This window comes from Strongylocentrotus purpuratus, unplaced genomic scaffold, assembly GCF_000002235.5.
Source record: "Strongylocentrotus purpuratus isolate Spur 01 unplaced genomic scaffold, Spur_5.0 spur5_scaffold_11, whole genome shotgun sequence".
In the NCBI taxonomy this organism is placed as follows: Eukaryota; Metazoa; Echinodermata; class Echinoidea; order Camarodonta; family Strongylocentrotidae; genus Strongylocentrotus; species Strongylocentrotus purpuratus.
Genome location: NW_022145596.1, coordinates 30,152,312 through 30,172,479, shown reverse-complemented (window position 1 = coordinate 30,172,479; position 20,168 = coordinate 30,152,312). Strand labels below are relative to the sequence as shown.

The following is a 20,168-nucleotide window of genomic DNA, read 5'->3' as shown; positions in this document are numbered from 1 at the left end:
GGGTCGTTCTCATCATAAATATAGCTCTACTGTCAACTTCCTAACATACCCGATTCCTCACTTCAACCCAGAACCTGATCCCATTTCTAATTTAAAAATTAACCTTAAACCTAACCCAATACCAAATTTGAACTTAAATGTTAACCCTACTTTCTTTTTTGACAAAAAATGAAGGCATGCCTACAATGCAGCCAGAGCAAATAAGAGATCATCCACTGCCACCCATATCTTACCAACAACTTATACCTTCATGACGTTTGTGGTACAATTATTTTAAAGTGTGGCTGCTTGTAGCTCATAATAAGGCTGTTAATATTTTGATATTGTCACATGCACACCATAAGGGGGGGGGGATATTGCATTCTGGTATTGAATAATTTTTTTTGGTACTCCAATAAAATTTACACTGAATGTTAAAATTTCAAGAAGTGATATCTGTAAAACAAAATTAAGGAAAATGTCTAGCAGAGTGTAAAGTACAGACATACATCAAAGTGCTTTATAATGGGAATACTTTGTGTCATACATGTACATGTATGTGTTAATATCTGCTACTTTTCAGTGTACATTCTTATCATGTTTTCATCAGAGATTTCATTTTTCCTGTAACTGGTCAAAATCAATGTACATTTGCGTACTGCGTACTACATAACAAACAATAACTCAGGACATTTAAGCCATTGCCAACAATCTAATTATGGTATAACATGTGTTTTCCATGCACCGGAGCCTAAATTATCTTGGGATAAGTACATGTATATCGTCCCTATTTTCACAAAGTGACGGTAGTGAATGAAAATCGCATTCACTTTGCGTTACGATTTTCCTCACTACCGTCACTTCGTGAAAATAGGGACGATATGTATTCAACAGGTTAAACCGTAACTTGAATTTCATTACCAGCACTCAACATTACATTAAATGGACTTCCATGTGTTAACAGCAATGACAACATCTCCTTTATGACTTGCCACAGCATGAGAAATAATTGTATGTTCAATAGAACACTACTCTCTGTACTTACAGCATTATGAATATTTCATACATTTTAAATTCCATCCCAAAATATACATGTATTCACTAGAATTATAACTTTCTGAACAGAAAACACAAGAGAATAAATGAGGGCCTTCAATGATATCTACTCAAACTAAATTTACAAATTAGAACAATAAAAATCTAAATATAGAATACAATATATATGAGCAACCTCAACATCAACATATCACAGCAAATTTATACATACACAAAATATTTGATTTGTATACAAATTGAAATAGGAAAATATCAGAACATATATCATTTACTTCACTCTGATAATTTCAAATGACATAAATTTGAATAACTGAATACAAAATAATTTTGGATTATTTCCTCAACTTAATGTACATGAAGGAATAAACTTGCTGCTCCTACAATTTTTTTCTTCAAATAAAAATATTGCATTTTCAGCCAGCCCTAAAATTGCCTTGGTTCAGTCTCCATTTCTAAAACAAAACATTGCTCAAAATACAAAAAAAATGTATAGCTATGCTATAATGCATACTTAAAGGTGTTGATTTCAAATTAAAAAAAAGTATATATGGAGTGAATTCCTTTGTACAATAATACAAATAGGAAAATTTAACTACCTCAGCAAGGAGCAAAGTTATCTATTCATTAAATCATCTTTTTCATCTTGGTCATTGCAAATTCATGGTCTTACATACATGGAAAAATCAATCAATTTGGTAAATTGTGAAGTTTCATAAATGTATTACTTCGTTGTCTTTATAACAGTAACAACAAAATGAAATGAACTTTTGGTACATAAATGCTGAAAGAAGGAAACTAGCACCCATGTTAACATTAACAAGCAATTTGAATGCTTATTAAACAAATGCTTCATTTCTGATGACTTACTTAACACTATGAAAATATAAAACTTAGTACATGATTTCATACACAACGATATAATAAATGTTTTCCCAACATGCATGCACACTTGAGTTTATATAAATCTTCAAAATTATTTTTATTTCTACAGAACTTTAAAGGGAACACAAGTTGATCCTTATCAAATGTGTTTCAATATCTCAATGCACCATATCATTAGAATCACCATTATGAATCGATTTATCATAGATATTGAAAGATCAAGGTGCCTTTACTGTGTAAATAATTTGGTATTTGCTCACTTTCTACACATTCTAAACTTTTTTTAGAGGAGATGATTCTTGACAGGGAAAAAATATATAAAAATAAGCTCTACATTTCAAAAGATAAATAGAAAAAGACTTGCACTTTTCTGGGTAAATGTTTATAGAATATCTTGCACATAATGGGTAACAGCAGCCTATAAGCAGTTTAAAGCAGCCTACTTGGACTAAAATAAACAAGAAATGTATTCATGCAAAATCAATAACAGATTCAGCCATTCACTTAGCAGTACAGTACATCCAACAATAGAATAAGTGAAAATCATTGCAATGTCTTTAATGCAGAAATATACTTTTAAATCATAATGCTATTTAAATTGCTTCACTGCATGCACGTTGGACATGCAATATCATTTAAACATTTCTGAAAAACAAAACAAAATCCAAGGTGCCTCGCTTAAAACTTTCCAAGGTGAAATTGCCACACACTTCCATGAAACAGCATACATTGACAGTTTCATTATGTGAGAACATTAGAACAGTAAAAGATACAAATATATATGCATACTAAATTTGGACTTCTTGTTTTGGCCATTAGATTTCCTTTTTTTCACGAAATAGTGATATTCAGAAATAGGAAAAAAGAACAAACTTAGGAGGAGAGATCAAGACCTCTGAATGAAAACAAACTTTATAAAATAACATGCTTCAGCTTGTGGTCCAACCCTTGAATTTCGCTTATTTTTCCGTTTTTCCCTAGCAGCATATCAAAGCAAAAATGAATCTACGAGCTTTTAGGCTATAATAACACTACAAAAAACTCCTTGGTGCATGCAGCTTTACTTTCTCATAATATCCTATAAAAATTCACATCCAATTGACTAACAAAAACATTTGAATATTTGAGCTTCAAAAAAAGAGGAAAAAAAAAACAGTAAAATATTCTTCTCATTTTTTTCTTCTTTATGGAATATGTGAAGAGAAACAACAAATCGACTTGAAGTAACTCACAGTCACTCCACGGTGGTAGTGGAATCTCTGTTTGAATAGGATATTAAGGTTAAAGTGTCTTGTTAACATAAGCTGCTTGTCTCGTATCTGTTATTGTTTGTTCACCACCGGTGCACATAGCTTTCCATAGCCATGGTTCAAGTTTGAATAGTCTTACTTTTCTGTATCTATTTCAGAAAAGTTTGGTCTTCATGCTAATATATGTTCATGTTTGAATGAGAAGGTATTACACCCATGTTTACTTTCTTCTCAAAGTCGACCTATGGCCGCTTCCCCATTTTCAAGGAGTACCGGTATTTTTTCTTATCTAATGGTTTTCATAATTGAGTTGCAGTTGTATCTTTGTTACTTTACCCTATTTGTATATGATTATTCAATGATCATTTATCAAATCTGACTATTAAGAAAGCAGCTACTTGCATGTGCAGAGACCTACAACTTTAGTCCTATTCAAAGGACTTGGTAATTGAGAATACCACATCGAATTGGTTTTAAACCAAGGCCCTTGCATAAACATGAACACTGCTAAACTAAAGGGCTACCACTAGTCCTCAAACGTCGACATTGAGGAAAGGAATATTTCTGATCAGAAACCCATTTATCATACAATTTCACGACAAATTTTCGCTGCCACGTAAAGATATTAAGATGCTATCACTATTACGGCTGCAGAATAGACTAGAACATTACAGAACTGTCAGTCAACTACACAAAAACAAATACTTGGATAATGTAATACTTCCCATGTGAGTGTGTGTCTACTTGAAGTGGATTATTGAACAATGATAGACTCTCATGCCTCGTATTGGGGACACCATGTCTGGATATTATTTGCTTAACAAATAATAGCTGCTAGCTTGAATTGTGCAGAAAGAAAAATTGAAGTATCCTTGAAATGCGTCCAGCGCTGGATGACTGTTTACTAAGATTTTAGAAAAATTGTCAAAAGGTGTAATTCTCCATCTACAAGTGCAAAATCAAACGCATTAAATCTAAAAATTATTAATGTGAAGTATTTCTCTGTACACAATGAACAGTGGATATACAGACGGCCAAATATCAACATGTTCCTAAAATTCTTGATAAATTGAACAGAAAGACTGTAATAACAGCACCATTACATTCTGACTAAATTTGACTTAGTAATCTGAAAAGGAACATAAAACTGAATCTTGAACATTAAAAAAAAAAATCGTTAAAATGAAAGAATACGATGTGTAGTTACAAAATATGGCCCTATAGTAAGGACAACAGCACCCACTTGTTGGAAAGAACTTTCCTACTCTGTAACTAGAGCATTTCCTTGAATAAAAACCATGTACCATAAATAAAGAACAGAATTACTCATGATAATAGTCTCACTTAATCTGGCTTTATAAGGCTAAGCAAAGGATCAGACTCAAAGATAATTAAAAATAACATGGAGATTTTTTTTTTGCTGCCAAGAGGATTTCATGAGGCATCGGTTGCGGCAATGTCAGTGCTGAAGCATACGCAGACTTCTCATGAGGGCAGAGAGGAGAGCGGCCATCGTCTGGGCTTTTCGGAGCAGCTGTTGCATCCTGGGATCACTCATAGGCTTCCCATGAGCCTCGCTGGCTGCCCCAAGGGTAGCTCCGAAATTTCTGGCCACGTCTTCAACCTGTAAACAATCATAATAGTCAAATGTCAAAATGAATGGGATTGAATCTTTCACATTAATTACAAACTTGATTTTTTTGTTTCCACTTTAAAACTTTATTCTGGTACACAAATTGGTAACTGACCCCCCCCCCCCCCCCCCCCCTCCCCCCCCCCCCCCCAAAAAAAAGAGAAAAAAATGAAGGAAAAAAATTAATAGGAAAAATGGAAAGAATGCATCATTTTGTTGCAGATGATAAAGCTGTATTCCTGGAAATATTTGGTAAACACAATGACCAAAGAAAGAAAAGTCACAATGACCTACATAGAATGAACCCCACTCATAATTAATCATTTCAGGATTACGACGCATATGGTCTTAATTGTTTTCCTTATTGCACATTTTATCATCCTGGAAGTTAAATGAGTCAACACCGACAGTTTCCATCCCAAAGTATGACTTAACTCATCAACAACTCATCCTTAAAGGTAAAGATCAGTATTGGAAACGCCCCAATTTCAAAAATGAAATGGAAGCTCTCATTACCAATCATGTGAAAGCATATGTTTTGACTAATACATGATGATAAAAAATTTGCCAGGAAACCGCCAGGAAACCGCCTACTAATTCATATATTTGGTAAATTTGTTTCTCTCATGGTCTGTGAGAGATATAGGGTAGTCCCATATACATCTTTCTGTGTATAGTGCTTGTAACTTTACTAAGAATGGGCCAAATTTCTTATCATTTTGATGATTCCAGAACCTTGCAGATGCTAGATGCTAGAAGATCAACCTTTTTGATCGATTCCACAACGTTTCTTTCACAATGCAATCGCATGACCATAACTGGTCTTTACCTTTAAAGAGCCATCATGCAACCATGCAACTGTATAATTTCATCCAGTGCAATGTTTTCATGCGAGGTTTGCATAAACCATTGGCAAGGGGAGTCAGAATTGGTTAACAGGTAGCTTTTTTTAATAAATTAGAAAAGAGGGGGTACTTAAAATGTATATACTGTAAAATAAAGAGTTGCAGGATACAAGCTAAGGAAATGGTCTCCAAGTTTGACTCTTATCTTTTCCTTGATGCCCCTCAATACCTTTTAAAACCTCCAATAATATCACTAGTCAATCAAGGCCAACTCCTGAATAGCCACAATAATTAAATGATAAATGATGAATAAAATATAAGAATGAAGATGGATGACTTTTGGAGTGTATACATGTATATGTGGCCAAAATTCACTTGAAAATAATAGAATATAATAGAATGAAAACTTGCTCTGATTTATGATAGAAACAAATATATGCACTACATGTAATTTTAAGGGTAGGTGTGGGAATACCTCAATATAAACTTTCTACATACAACTATACTCATGTACTGTATATACATATGACAAATGCATTCAACTATGACAACCCTAATTGATGGACAAATTAAATGTAGATTTAAAATAACTGTACTCTTTCTAATCTACAAAAGGAGAGGGGATGGGGAATACAACTTCTGTACGAACAATTGAAGTTACAGCAGCTACAATTAAAATTAGACGTGCACAAACAACTGGGTGCATTTAAAGGGTAGTACTAGAGCTCCATGATTCAACTGGGATGCCATCTCGCTTCAACTATTGCAATATGTTGGTGCAGTATTAAACATTTTTGGTGCAGTATTAATACTTTGTTTATCATCAACATTTTTAAGAGTAATTCATAATACATAACAATATTATTTTCCCTTCTGTTTTATCTCCTTTAAGGGCTACTAGTTTTTAATTGTTTCCAACCAATTATGTTGATAAAAAAATGACCTGGTATAGAAATATGAACATGATTTTGGACATTGTAAGCAAGTCAAATGGAATAGCAATACGAATTACAAAACTTTTCTATGTAAACAAAAGTTTTTCAATAACGATCTTTTACAATGGAAAGAACAGTTTCAGGGAATATTTTTTGTTGTTGTTGAAAACATTTAATTCTTGCCCAAGCAGCATTTTCACTACATTTTGAGTATTTTCACTCACTTTGGAGACAACAATAAGCCAAAATATTTCTACTAAAATACACATGCTACAATCTACTTTTGAACAAAAACAAAAGCAAATACAAATACAAATATCTATTCCTTGGAATGTTTTACATGTACAGCCCATGATAATATTGATCAATGGGAAGTTGAAATATACAGTATTGTTGACTTTTGTTGTGATTAGAAACATTAAACAAACAAAAACAAACAATTAAGCAGTGTTTTTTAAAAGCAGTGTTCCTAGTCAGAAATTAAAAGGCATGCTTTTTTAAACTTACTATGATTTATAGAGTGACATAAATAATATGCATGATTTGTGAATGTGTTTTCTCTGTAAATGGGGTTTACAAGCCAACATAGAACATCATCTTTGTTTTCCACAATGTCATGAACTTGATGCAACATGAAGCACCCCCCCCCCCCCCCTTCGTGCATATGAGGTGTACACATGCAACATAAGCAACTTATTACATCTTCTATTTTTTTGTGGTGACTAGTCAATGTAAAAGGTTACCTTCTGATATCTTTTCCTTCTATGGTTCCTTTCAAAGCTGAAATTTTTAAACAATTGAATCAATACATAATGACAAGATCAACTTAATTTCCATCTCCTTTCACAAGGGGCTGAAAAGGTGTAGATTCAATGAATCCTACATGTATGAAGCAATACAGTATTCACATTACAAGTATAGTCAAACTTGTCTATAAAGATCACCCAAGGGGGAAAAAATGGCCATTCTAGACAGGTTCTACAATACACATTTATCTCTCCAAGGAGACAACATGCATGGCCACTATAGACAGGTGGTCTTTATAGAGAGGTGTTCACTGATACAGGTTTGACTGTACATGTACATGAACATGTATGCAAATCTTTCCAGTAAGAGGTTCTCTGTAGGTTTCCAATGGTGGGTGAGTATTCAAGACAGTGTGGTAGCTTTACGTGGAAAGGATTATCCTTTGTGAAAGGATTATCCTTTGTGAAAGGATTATCCTTTGTGAAACGACTACCAGGAGACACATTAAAGTCACATAGAAGTCAGCTCTCATGGGGAATTCGACAGAGTTTGGGTGTTTACCCAAATAACAGGTGTTGTCAATCACCAGGGTTATCCTTAAGTTTTATGACCATTATACCTTATGTGACAATGACAATGACAATGATTTTTTATTTCTTTAACGGCCCCTACTGGGGCATGGAAGAAATACAGTTGAATAGTACTTATATAATGTTCAACAATGATATTCATATAGAATTTTTTTTTTTTAAACACACACAGAAAATCTTTAAAAGCAAGAAAAACTTTGGCAGCGAACAACAAACAAATGAAGGCAAGCTTAAGGGTATAGGTCTACTTTAACAAAAATTAAAATAAACCCTACATCTCAACTGGCAGTACTAACACTACTATATACATGTATGTACACTATGCTACTAAAAACGGCAACAACCAATTAAAACTCTAAGGTATTAAAAAGGACAAAACAAATTATCCAAAATTAGACATAATGATCTTACAAAATTTGGAAAGGTTCTTTAACTGCTTAACAGAATTTGCATTGAATAACTGATGGACTTTGATAACGTTAGGTCTACTGTAATGCTTTGCTTTTCCTTCACCCGAATAATCTCCGAGCATGCTCCGAGAGACTAGGGGGTAATTCTTGACGGGCCAAAGGGTTTGCTGTGTGCAGATTTGTACTCCCATTAATGGTATTTCCACCAAGTCTGGTGTCAGCGAATTATAGCCTTCTGCACATGGAAACTGACTACCCACTCCCTTTAACAAAAGACCATGTCCGTTTGACAAATTAATTGATCAACAGTCTTCATTCAGCAGCTACCACATGATTTTCCAGAAAGCTTTCAATGGTGACTCCTTCAAGCCAGTATTAAGTACTGTTTGGCTGCATTATCATCGGAGAACATTCCATTCAGTTTATCACCCAAACAAGTACTTGGATCCTTTTATGAGCATTCAGATCAGGCTGTGATCAGGGGCCCATTTCACAAAGCCTTTTTTCAATGAAAAATGACATAATTAATCAGAAGCAAGGATTTCAGTAGCTTATAACAGAAACTGTCATTTGTCACTGATGACAAGTTTTGTGAAACGCCCCCCTGGATTGGGGTCCAGGTGAGGGGTTATCATTTGGGGTGTGAGTTGCCTATGGGTAGCACATGTACATGGTTCATTTGTGGTAGAGAGTTCTTTACTTCAGAATTTTTATTTCCCTTCTTAAACAACATACATAATTTGTAAATTTTCCTCTAACATTAAAGTTTAAGAGATTTAGGCAATCTCTCACTTTTTCATTTTGACCCAATTCTATAGGGATACAATCATTTCTTCAAACTCAATCACATCACTTTTTCAACCAAAATAGTCAGATGGGAATAACAAGAATTCATGATTCAATATTATTCCATCATAATACAAATTGGGAAACGAAAATGCTGATATAGCACTTCTAATGCAGTTCAACAGGCTTCATTAGACTTTAAACCGGTACTTTAATCCAAAACTGCAATCTCAGTGTTTACAACACCATGTTGCCATTTTCTAGCACTCTCTTGGGTCTCTAGCTACACTTTCTCAATGCTGTTCCACTTCATGACGTTATTGCATACTCTTTCAATTAGGCAGCTTGGCTGAGCTCAACAACTACATGTGTGGAAATAATTGCTTAATTTGCCGCAGTCAACCTCATTGCTTGTAGCCATAAATTACAACTTGGGCACACCTCTCCAAATTAAGAGGTCACAGGATTGACTAGTTCCATGTAATTCTCTGATCTCACTTCTGCTATGGCATGGTTCTGGTTAAACCTACATGTACAGGGGGTGTTTCACAAAGATCCTGAAGTCAAACTTAACTCTAGGTTGGACTTAAAAGTTATGGAGAGCCATTTGTAGCCTTATAATGATAAATATTCAAAAGCAAAAATTCATTTATTTTAGACTTTTCATAAATTCCACATCAAGAACATGAAATATACCATGATAACAGAAAATATGAATGATTTTAATCAACATTTTATGCCTTTTAAAATAACTTTTACAAAATATTTTCTAAGCTGCTAACTGCTTGTCATATTTGTAAAGCCTAACTTGAAGATAAGTTCAACTTAGGATCTTTGTGAAACACCCCCACGTGTGCACTTTTACTCTGACTGCAGGATTCAAAGTAACCAGAAAATAGTTAGATGTCGGAGAGTCGAAAATATCCTTCTCAAAATTGAATATATATCTAACCTTCATCACATTCCTTAGTTTACAAATTAAACAAAATTATAAAATTGTGAGTTAGAAGGGAAATTACCCCATTTGTAGTAAAAGTGAGCATGTTCAATAATAATAATAATACATGAGATTTATATATTTTTAGCGCCATTATTTATTTTAATTAAATGCTATTGTGAAAATCCCATTTTTAAAGGGAACCTTGTTATGGTCTTGAACAGTATTTGCCATCTTTGGCACTGAAAAGGCTAAAATTGGAATTTTGAAGATCTTTCCAAGGTAAATAGTCATGATAAACACTGAAAATCCTTTGGTTTAGTCCTGTCATAGCTATCCCTATTCGAAGTGACGGAGTGCAGACGTGTTTCGTTGCTGCTCTGAATTTCCTTCGCTATGCTACGCCGAAATTGACTTAAACTTCATATTTTCCCTGGAATTTGTGCTAGAATTGTATATATGGTGATCTTCAGAAGAATTTTATATTGACAAGCTTCTGATTCTAGGGAATTTTTGAATACCCTGTACTTTCACTATCCTGAAGTTTTGTGAGTCACTGTGAAATATGGCTAAACGCACAACACGGTCTTCAATGACGGACATGTCGGAGAATATAAAAGATGAAGTGCGTAAAGTGCTTGACATCAACGGTGAGTTGGTAGACATTCTTACGCTAAGGATCAAAGATATTTTCATTGATGAATTGACAAATGTTATTGCTGACAAGGTTGCTGAATCTATGAAGGAGAGTATGGAGTTTGATCTTGCTGAGAGAGAGATGAAAAGATATCTGTTTTACAGAAGGAGCTACATGAATGTCGCTGTCAGCAGGATGAAATGGAGCAATACTCCAGGAGAAATTGTTTGATTTTTCATGGTGTTAATGAGAGAGAAGGAGAAATCACAGATGTTATAGTGAAAGACCTATGCAAGGATAGGCTGGATATTGACATCAGCGCCAAGGATTTGGATAGATCACACCGTTTGGGTCAATCAAAGGGGAAGAACAGAACAAAACCCCGTGGAATATTAGCCAAATTCACAAATTACAACATTCGTAATCGTGTCTACCAAAGTAGGAGGAATTTACATGATCAACAAGGACCTCCCATTTTCATCCAGGAAAACCTCACCAAACTTAGGACTGATTTATTCTGGGAAATCAAATCAAAACTGAAAAATGACATCAAGCATGTTTGGACTCAAGATGGCCGCATCAAGGTTGTAACTAGTGATGATCGACGGATAACGCTCACAAACAGAGAACGCCTAAAGCAGATTAAACCGTCTTCTTAGTACACATTTCCGGAATGTATACCATAATTACTGTACCTGCCAACTTAGTAAAACTGCTATTCTTTACGCTTCTTAAGCCTCCGCCCACTATGAGTTCCTAAGCAGTTTTAATTGGCCAAATCTTTAGTACACGTCATTATCTTTTCTTTTGCCGTGTGCATACTGAACAGGACCATTCACCCATGTCATACAAAGGGATCAAACTCTATGTGGGCGTCATAATGCACATGTTGGTCGTCGTTTTAATTGGCCAAATCTTTAGTACACGTCATTATCTTTTCTTTTGCTGTGTGCATACTGAACAGGACCATTCACCCATGTCATACAAAGGGATCAAACTCTATGTGGGCGTCATAATGCACATGTTGGTCGTCGAACTCTAGTCTGTTTAATTGGATAGTGACTGAATGAACTTTTACATTCGGCGTAGACTTAAAGTTGTTTACTTATAATCCTTTTTTTTTTATCCTTATTCCTTTTTACATTACTTTATTTTGTCTTTGTTTTTGCTTCTTTACGTATATAGTTAAATAATGGTAGTTTGTGACCCTCCTTTCCCTTTTAGTAACCTATCCAACTTAGAATTTGACTGTTTATTCCAAGATACGCAAAATGAGTTTGATAATAATAACAAAAATAACATGTATGGTACGAATATGAACCCGAATGAAGAGGATAATTTATCGGATGTAGACCCTGACGTTAACTGTCCTGTACTTGACAATCCAAATAGATACTGGCTACCAGCTGATTTTAATTCTGAAATGAACTTTGATAATGATTCATTAAGTTTACTCCATTTTAACGCAAGAAGCCTAAACAAAAACTTTGATAATATACATGATTTTATTTCGAAAGATATAAACACAAACTTTTCAATATATGGTTTCAGTGAAACATGGATACACCCATTGACACCAAAAGAATTATTTCATGTAGAAAATTACAGTTTTCTTCATCGTGAGAGAACAAAGAGGTGGTGGAGTAGCCATGTTAATTCATGATTTATTGAATGTAAAAGAAAGAGCGGACATAATTTTGGCGCAAAATTTATGTCAGTCTCTCTTTCTAGAAATTGAAATATGTGATAGGAAAAAGGTTATTGTCTGAATTATTTATCGTGATCCTAGTTCAAATATAGCTGATTTTAATGATGATGTAAATACGTGCCTTAATAAAATGTCAAATGAAAACAAGGACATTTATATTATGGGTGACTGGAATATAAACTTACTGAACGCCTCATCAATTGCAAATGTTAATGACTTTGTAAATATTATATATAATAATTCTTTTCGACCCCTAATTAACAGACCCACGAGAATAACACGAGGCTCGACAACCCTTACTGACAATATATTAACAAATGTCTGTGAAAAACAAATTTCCTCTGGAATATTATATAATGATACAACTGACCATTTACCTATTTTTTCTGTTACCCATAATACAAGGTCCTATTCTAAAGCTGATGACAATATAAATTTTACTGAAAGATGTTTTAGCCAAGAAAATATCAATAGTTTTAATAAAGATTTACTCTCATTTGATTGGATTGATACACTATCATTACGTAATATTGATGATGCATATAATAATTTCTTTGAGGTATTCAAACTAATGTTTGATGTTAACTGTAAAATGGTAAAGAAGAAAAAATCTAGATCTTCAGCTAAAAAGCCTTGGGTAACTCAAGGATTAGTAAAATGTATTAATAGAAAAAGTCGTCTACATAAATTATTTTGCCAAAAACGTACTGAATCAGTTGAAATTAAATATAAGAAATATCGAAACAAATTAAATGAAATCCTAAGAACGGCTCGTAAAAAGTATTATTGTGACTTGTTAACCAAGAACAAGTATAACCTTAGAAAAGTTTGGCAAATTATAAACGATTTGATGTGTAAGAAAAATAAAAAAAACTTTCCATTATATTTTATGAAAAATAATGTAAAAGTGTATAAAAATGAAGATATAGTAAATGAATTTAACAATTTATTTTCTAATATTGCTGCAAATACCTTAAAACAAATTCGTCATAGTTCTAGAAAACAATTTAGCCACTACCTTAAAAATCCATGTCAAACTTCCATGTATTTTTATCCAACCAATGAATTAGAAATCATCAAAATTGTTAGAGATATGAAAATGAGTTATAGCACTGGCTTTGATGATATCAATACTTTTGTTGTAAAAAAAGTAATCTATTCCATATTAACCCCTCTAGTCCATATAGTTAACCTATATTTATGTTCAGGAGTAGTACCTAATAATCTGAAAATTGGAAAGATCATTCCTGTATTTAAAAAAGGCGATAAACACTTATTTTCCAATTATCGACCAATTACATTATTACCATGTTTTTCCAAAATCCTAGAAAAAATAATTTATAAAAGATTAATTTCTTATTTGGATAGAAATAAAATATTAAATAATTGTCAATATGGCTTCAGGGCAGGACATTCGTTTGAACATGCATTAATTGATTTAAATAATACTCTTTTAACTAATATTCATAATAATTTTCACTCATTTGGTATATTTCTAGACTTGTCAAAAGCCTTCGACCTCATAGACCACAACATACTTTTGTATAAATTATCCCATTATGGTATCAGGGGAGCAATGTGGGAATGGTTCCAGAGCTACTTACTTGATCGACGTAACTATACTTCATTTAATAATTATAATTCCCAATACTCGACAGCCCAGTATGGTGTCCCCCGAGGCTCCATACTGGGCCCGCTCCTCTTCCTAATTTATATTAATGATTTATGTACAGCGTCTTCTTTTTTTGATTATGTCTTATTTGCAGACGACACAACTATCATTTCAACCCATAGCAATTTCATTTTTTTGTTAGAAAAAACCAATAATGAATTATGTAAAATAGCCGATTGGTTCGATGCTAACAAACTGATTGTTAATTATGAGAAAACTAATGTTATGTATTTTAGAAAACCTCATGTATCACACAATTCTTTAGATTTTTATATAAAAATGAAAGATGTTACTTTAAATTTTGTTAACTCTGTCAAATTCCTAGGATTTATACTTGATGATAATCTATCATTTAAGGAACACCGTTTTTTTTATAAGTAATAAGATGTCAAAGAACATAGGTATATTATCTAAATTACGCAGTACCCTTACAGAAAACCACCTGTTAATGCTTTACAATTCGTTAATACTTCCCTATATTTATTATGGCAATATTTCTTGGGCAAGTTGTGGCACTACTAAATTGAACCCTATATATAGACTGCAAAAAAAGGCTTTACGCATATGTTCAAATTCCCCTTACTTAGCTCCGTCACGCCCAATATTTGCAAGATTAAACACATTGACAATTTTTGATATTCATGAAATCCAAATTGCGATCCTGATGTATTACGTGAAACATAATTTAGCACCTCTTAATATAACAAATCTATGTCAGTATAATAAAGACTACCATCAATATAATACCCGTTCCCACTCCAAATTCCATTTTCCATTAGCACATAATCAATCGACTCTTATTGCATTAAATCTGCTGGCCCTCGAATATGGAATTCGCTCCCTTCTGATGTAATCTCCAGCACTAATGTTACTTCATTTAAAACCAAACTCAATTGTTCAATAATAACTACCTATGTCAAATAAACATGTAATTTCATCTCTCCTCCCTACGTTTTCTTATTTCGCCTTTTCCTTTTCCCCTTTACCTGTATGTTTAGTGATTAATGTTTTAATGTTTTTTTATAACTAAGTTTGTTTGTATCTCATGTTTATGCTATGTTTATTTCTTTATGTATTGGGGGCCCCATTCATCAAGCCTTGGCTTTTAGGGGCACCCTGACCATTTACCTGTATCAATAATGTTCATACACGCATAATTTGTATACTGTTTTGATTTTAAATGGTTTAATAAAACAAATTGAATTGAATTGAATTGAATTAATCGTGTTTTCTTAAACTTTGAAATCAAGTATGCTCAAGCAAATCTTACTTTTCTGCCGAGATTCTTTGCTTGAGGGGTTGAGGACATCACATCCATGGATGCCTGTGTAGCTGAGCATAGCCTTGCCAGGGTGTGCATGCTGCTGTTAGTACAATCCTTGAGCTGCTGTCCAGGCTGACCTGCTGCACTCACCACCATCTTGGTGTTACTGGTGAACTCCCGCACCTCCGACAACAAGCTCTCCTTGGTCTGTCGGAACTGCCGTGAATTCGGCTGACTCTCCACCGTGGAGATGCTATCCCTCATGTCATCTGCAAGTAGTTCAATGTCCTGGATGGCCCTACTGATGGCTGCTTCCCCATCATAGTCTCTGCTTTCGATATCCATTATAAGATCAGCATTGTCGTTACCGTTGCAGTACTGATCATCAACTGGTGAAATGTCCCCTTCTGGTTTAGAGAAATCTGGAGGATTTGTCGAAGGTAGTGGAGGTGGTGTTGGAGAAGAGACTTCAGTGTCTGTATCAAAGCTGCTATCGAGACTTGGTACAGGCTCGGGGGATACTACAGGAGATGATGGAGGTATTGGTGAGATAGGTCCTGTCTGGACATACATTCTAGTTGAGAGTTTGCTAAGGCTTGCTGCCTTGAGGACAGGAGGATTGGAAGGTCTGGGAGGGGGTGGCCTCCTTGGGTGATAGAACGGAGGAGGGAAGCTCTCTGTCAGGCTAATCATGGATGACGGACGCTCCTTCAAGGTACCACCCTGTCTGAGGTTCGGTGAACCCTTCGGCGTTTCCATATCAGACTCAGAAGTTGAATCCTCACTGTTGTTTCTCATCAAATTCATTGAGAAAGATCTTGCTCGTACTTCCAAGCTATAGTCTGGTTTTGTGTTGAACTCTGCCGACTCAGACCTCTGAAACATCCCCCATCCACCTTTCTCCAATGTGTTGCTACGATTTTCTGACGCTTCTTTCGTTGCATTGCCTATGTCTCCTGGAGTGTCCATTGTCGCCGATGGCCAAAGAGCCTTCAGTGGTTTCCTAGACTTTGACTTGGAGCGACTGCTGCCGTTTCCCTTGAATGATCCTTGCTTGAACGGAAGTGCATCTTTAAACTGTCCCCAAGTTTTATTCTTTGGGGTAAGTAATCTTGACAGTGATCCAGTAAAAGACTGCTTCTTAGATAATGATGGAGAATTACTTGCAGATGGACTTCTTTGGGAAAGTCTCGGAGAAGATGTCCCTGAACTAGTAGGTGACGCACCTGAGGTTTTCTTTGGTTTAGGAAGGGGAGCCGGAGGAGCTTTTCGAAGCGGAGCTGGCTTTATACTGGAATCCTTTGTTGGAGAAGAGTCTGAAAAAGTATGACTGCGGGTCACAGGTTTACCACTCTTCTGCTTTTCTTGTACATCGACTTCACAACCATAGGTGGCTATATCAGAATGAAATCTTGTCAGCTCTGGCTTTTGAGAGGAATCAATATCACCATCTATGTCACATGGAGGGGCAAAGGACTTTGGTAGAGTTGCAAATCTTTCAGGGCTCCCTTTCTCATGAGATTTATATACATTGGTGTTTTCAAACCTGGAAGCTTTGGCTGCGATGCTTGGAGCTTTGTAGCGCTTCCGAGGAGGAGGCTGGGGAGGCTGGGGAGCTGGATACTTATTGCTTTTCCTCAGGGCTGTGTCACCTGCGTACTCATCCAGCTTCAGTTGAAGATCCTTGGGTCTTGCCGGCTTGGGTGGTTTGGGAGGAACATTAGGCTTGCCTCCCATAATCTTTGGTCTGACTACAGGCTTCTCTGCGTTACTGTCCTCCATCTTCTCTGTGGTACTTTCTTGGATCGTCTTGTCTTCAAGTCCATCTTTTGGGTGAGCACTGGCACTCATTACCAGGGCATCAAGGATTCCTGAGCAATTGTTGTCCATACCAGTCACGGACGATGTCTCAGATGGAGAGGTCACTGAAAGCTGGTCTTGATCGGGCTGATGGAATCCACTGTCCACGCTACCCTGTAGCTTGCTCTGTTGAATCCCACGAGGCTTTGCATCCAAGTCATGAGGAGAATTCAAAGGTTTGTCATAACTTGGGGTAGATCGATTTGATGAACTTGATACATTTGGAGATATGCCACCTGAAATGATTGCATCTAATATATTTGCAACTTTCTCTTCTGGAGATCCATGGCCTCTCAACTGCCCATAACTATCATACTGAACCTTTATAACTTCACCCTCTCCATCACTTTCAGCATTATCTGGATTCAATGATTTAGGCCTAGGTGTAAGTTCCTCTTCAGTTTCATTACAGCTCTCAATTTCACTGATGACATCCTTGTTATTTTCCCATTCCAAGTGGTCCCGAACAACTTCGGAAGGAGTGATAAACCCTTCTTCACTAAACTCACTTGGTTCTGCATGATGTATACTACCAATGGCATTTGACAAGGTGAGCTCTAGGAGTTCCCTCAGACCAGCCTCTTCCTCAAGATCTCCCATATCAGAATCAAGATCTTTGTCTTCTTCATCATCATCATCTCTGCCATCTTGCTCTGCATTCCAACCAAATGTTCCTTCACAATCTTGGGGATCAGGAAATGAAGATCTCAAGTTCATCCCATTGTTGGATTTAATACTGGTGGAGGTATCCAATACTTCCGACATGTCGGGCTCATCACCTGGTGAAGGCATCTTCAACAAATCCAGTGAGGTTGCAAGTTCTGTGACGGCTCTATCTTCCTCTTCATCAAGTTCCCATGATTTATTTTTCAGGAAGTCTATGTTAGGATTAACAATCTCTTTCTTCTCATCTTCATCATCTTCACTCAGATTCATCTGTGGAAATGCACCTTCTATAGCACCCTCGTCAAACCCTTCTAGGGGTGGAGGAGGGAGGATGGCCTGGAGAAGTTCTTCATCAATTTCTCCACTGTCCAAGAGCGGAGGTGGCTGTACCGCCAAAGTAGCGATGAGGGCTTCAATGTCATCAACATAGCCACCTACCCCTGCACTGGTTTCTGGTGCTGCAAGTGAGGGGAGAACATCATCGATGTTCTGATGGTGTACTGAAGGAGCTCTGTCATCTCCTACATGCATGTCGATCGCGCTCAGGTTTGGACTGCTACCGTGCAGAGTTGAAGTACTTTCAGTATCTGAGCTAGTTGCACAGCCCGCTGCACAACCGTAAGGCTCATGAATATCCTCATCTTTGAGAGAAGTAGTACTGCTCGATTCAGGCTCCACTAAATCTACGGAATCTGTGAAATTAGATGCTGTATCAAATGATGCATAGTCTCTAGGGGATTGGTATGTGCTGGTGTGCTCTGTGTTATTATTGTCAATTTCTGAAGAAATAGTCTCGTTTCCAGAGTCTGACTCACATTCGTTGTCAGGACTCTTTGCAGCTGCTTGGAGCGATTCTGTAGGTTCTTCCAGACTGGCATTTAGCGCTACCAGGGCTGCTAGCTGCATGCCATGTGCCTCATCAGAAGTATCCATAGGTGATGTTAATGAAGGTGATGGTGAGACTGTATCTATGACTGATACTGGTATGTCATCTTCATCTTCTACTTCCTCTTCATGGTAATCTCCTTCTCCGTGGTTATCCATCTTATGTTTATTTTTATCAACATCATCATCATCATCATTGTCAAATCCTGGTAAATCAAGTTCTACATCACTTTCATTGCACAGGGCTAGCATTTCACTGTCATCTTCCACTCCAGGAGAGATATTATCATCTGGCTCTGAGCCTACATGGAACTCCACTTGATGCATTTCACAAACTCTGTCTGAAACCTCATCATCATCCATAAAGACATCATCGTAAGCATCAACACTCTTCGTGGGTGAGAGATCCGAATCAAAATCAAAATCACCAATGTTTGTCAAATCAATAATGTCACTGTCATTTGACTGTCCCTCTGTGTTTTCAGAGGACACCTCGCTGTCTTCGCTGTCCCGACGCCTCTCTAACCTAGGACTGATTTTCCTGTGCTGAATCAAAATAGAATCCCTTGCTCTTAATCTTGAGTTTGGCCTCTCCTCACTTGCTTCATCCTTCACAAAACTTTCTTCAGCAGAATGGACTGAATTGCTTTCACTCTCCAAACTTGTGTCCTGTGTGGGAGAAGCACTAATAAACTTTCCCTCAGTGGTTGTCACATTTTCAGAGTCATTGGATGCCACTGTGTCCTTCACATTGAATTTCATCCCGGTGATAGATCTAAAGATCTTTTTACTGATTCCTTCGGTCAGCGACCTGTCTCTCTTCTTGCCTGTTTTCTTGGACTTTGCTTCACTCTTCCTGTTGCTGTCGATTGCAGCAGCACCGCTTACGCTTGAGACGCTACCATCGCTCTCTGGACTGGATGCGCCGCTGCTCAGAAGGGAGAGAATCTCTTCCTCCTTCTCACTGTCTGCCTTCTCCTCAGAGAACTGACTGTCTTCTGACTGGGGACTGGAATCGTCCAGCTGCTCCGGTGAGACCTCTGGCTCTGCTGCTGCTGTCTTGGGCTCAACAGGAAGAGAGTCCTCCACATTTTCTTTGGTATCGTGCTCCTCTGCCAACTCAGGAATGTTTTGAAGACGGTCATGCATCTTCAAGCTGTAAATGTGAAGAAGAAGATGAAGACAATGAACATTATACCACTCAATAATATTAACAACAACAACAATAATAATAATCAGAATAATAATATGTCTTGTTTAACCAAGGTACCCTCATCAGTATTAATATTGTTCTCCCTGAGGGCCCTGCAATCATATTATTACCCAAGTTTTAGCCGAGCTACTATAAGGTGCTCAAGCATTCAAGAGATTTCTTCATATAGGGTACCTATTTACCGCATCTGGGTACAGATCAGCAAATGTAGAT

The 20,168-nt window shown here is 36.3% G+C and overlaps 1 protein-coding gene across 1 annotated transcript in view; it reads right to left on the bottom strand.

The window, feature by feature from the left end:
• Positions 1 to 2,886: 2,886 nt before the first annotated feature.
• The window catches only part of LOC764891, a 56,919-nt gene continuing 39,637 nt past the window's right edge, over positions 2,887 to 20,168 (bottom strand). Inside the window, exons 17-18 of the mRNA XM_030981146.1 lie at positions 15,338 to 19,898; positions 2,887 to 4,791 (exon numbers count right to left, since the gene is read on the bottom strand). Coding sequence (XP_030837006.1) covers positions 4,627 to 4,791; positions 15,338 to 19,898 — 4,726 coding nt within the window. The 3' untranslated portion in view covers positions 2,887 to 4,626. The remainder of the gene's footprint in view (positions 4,792 to 15,337; positions 19,899 to 20,168) is intronic.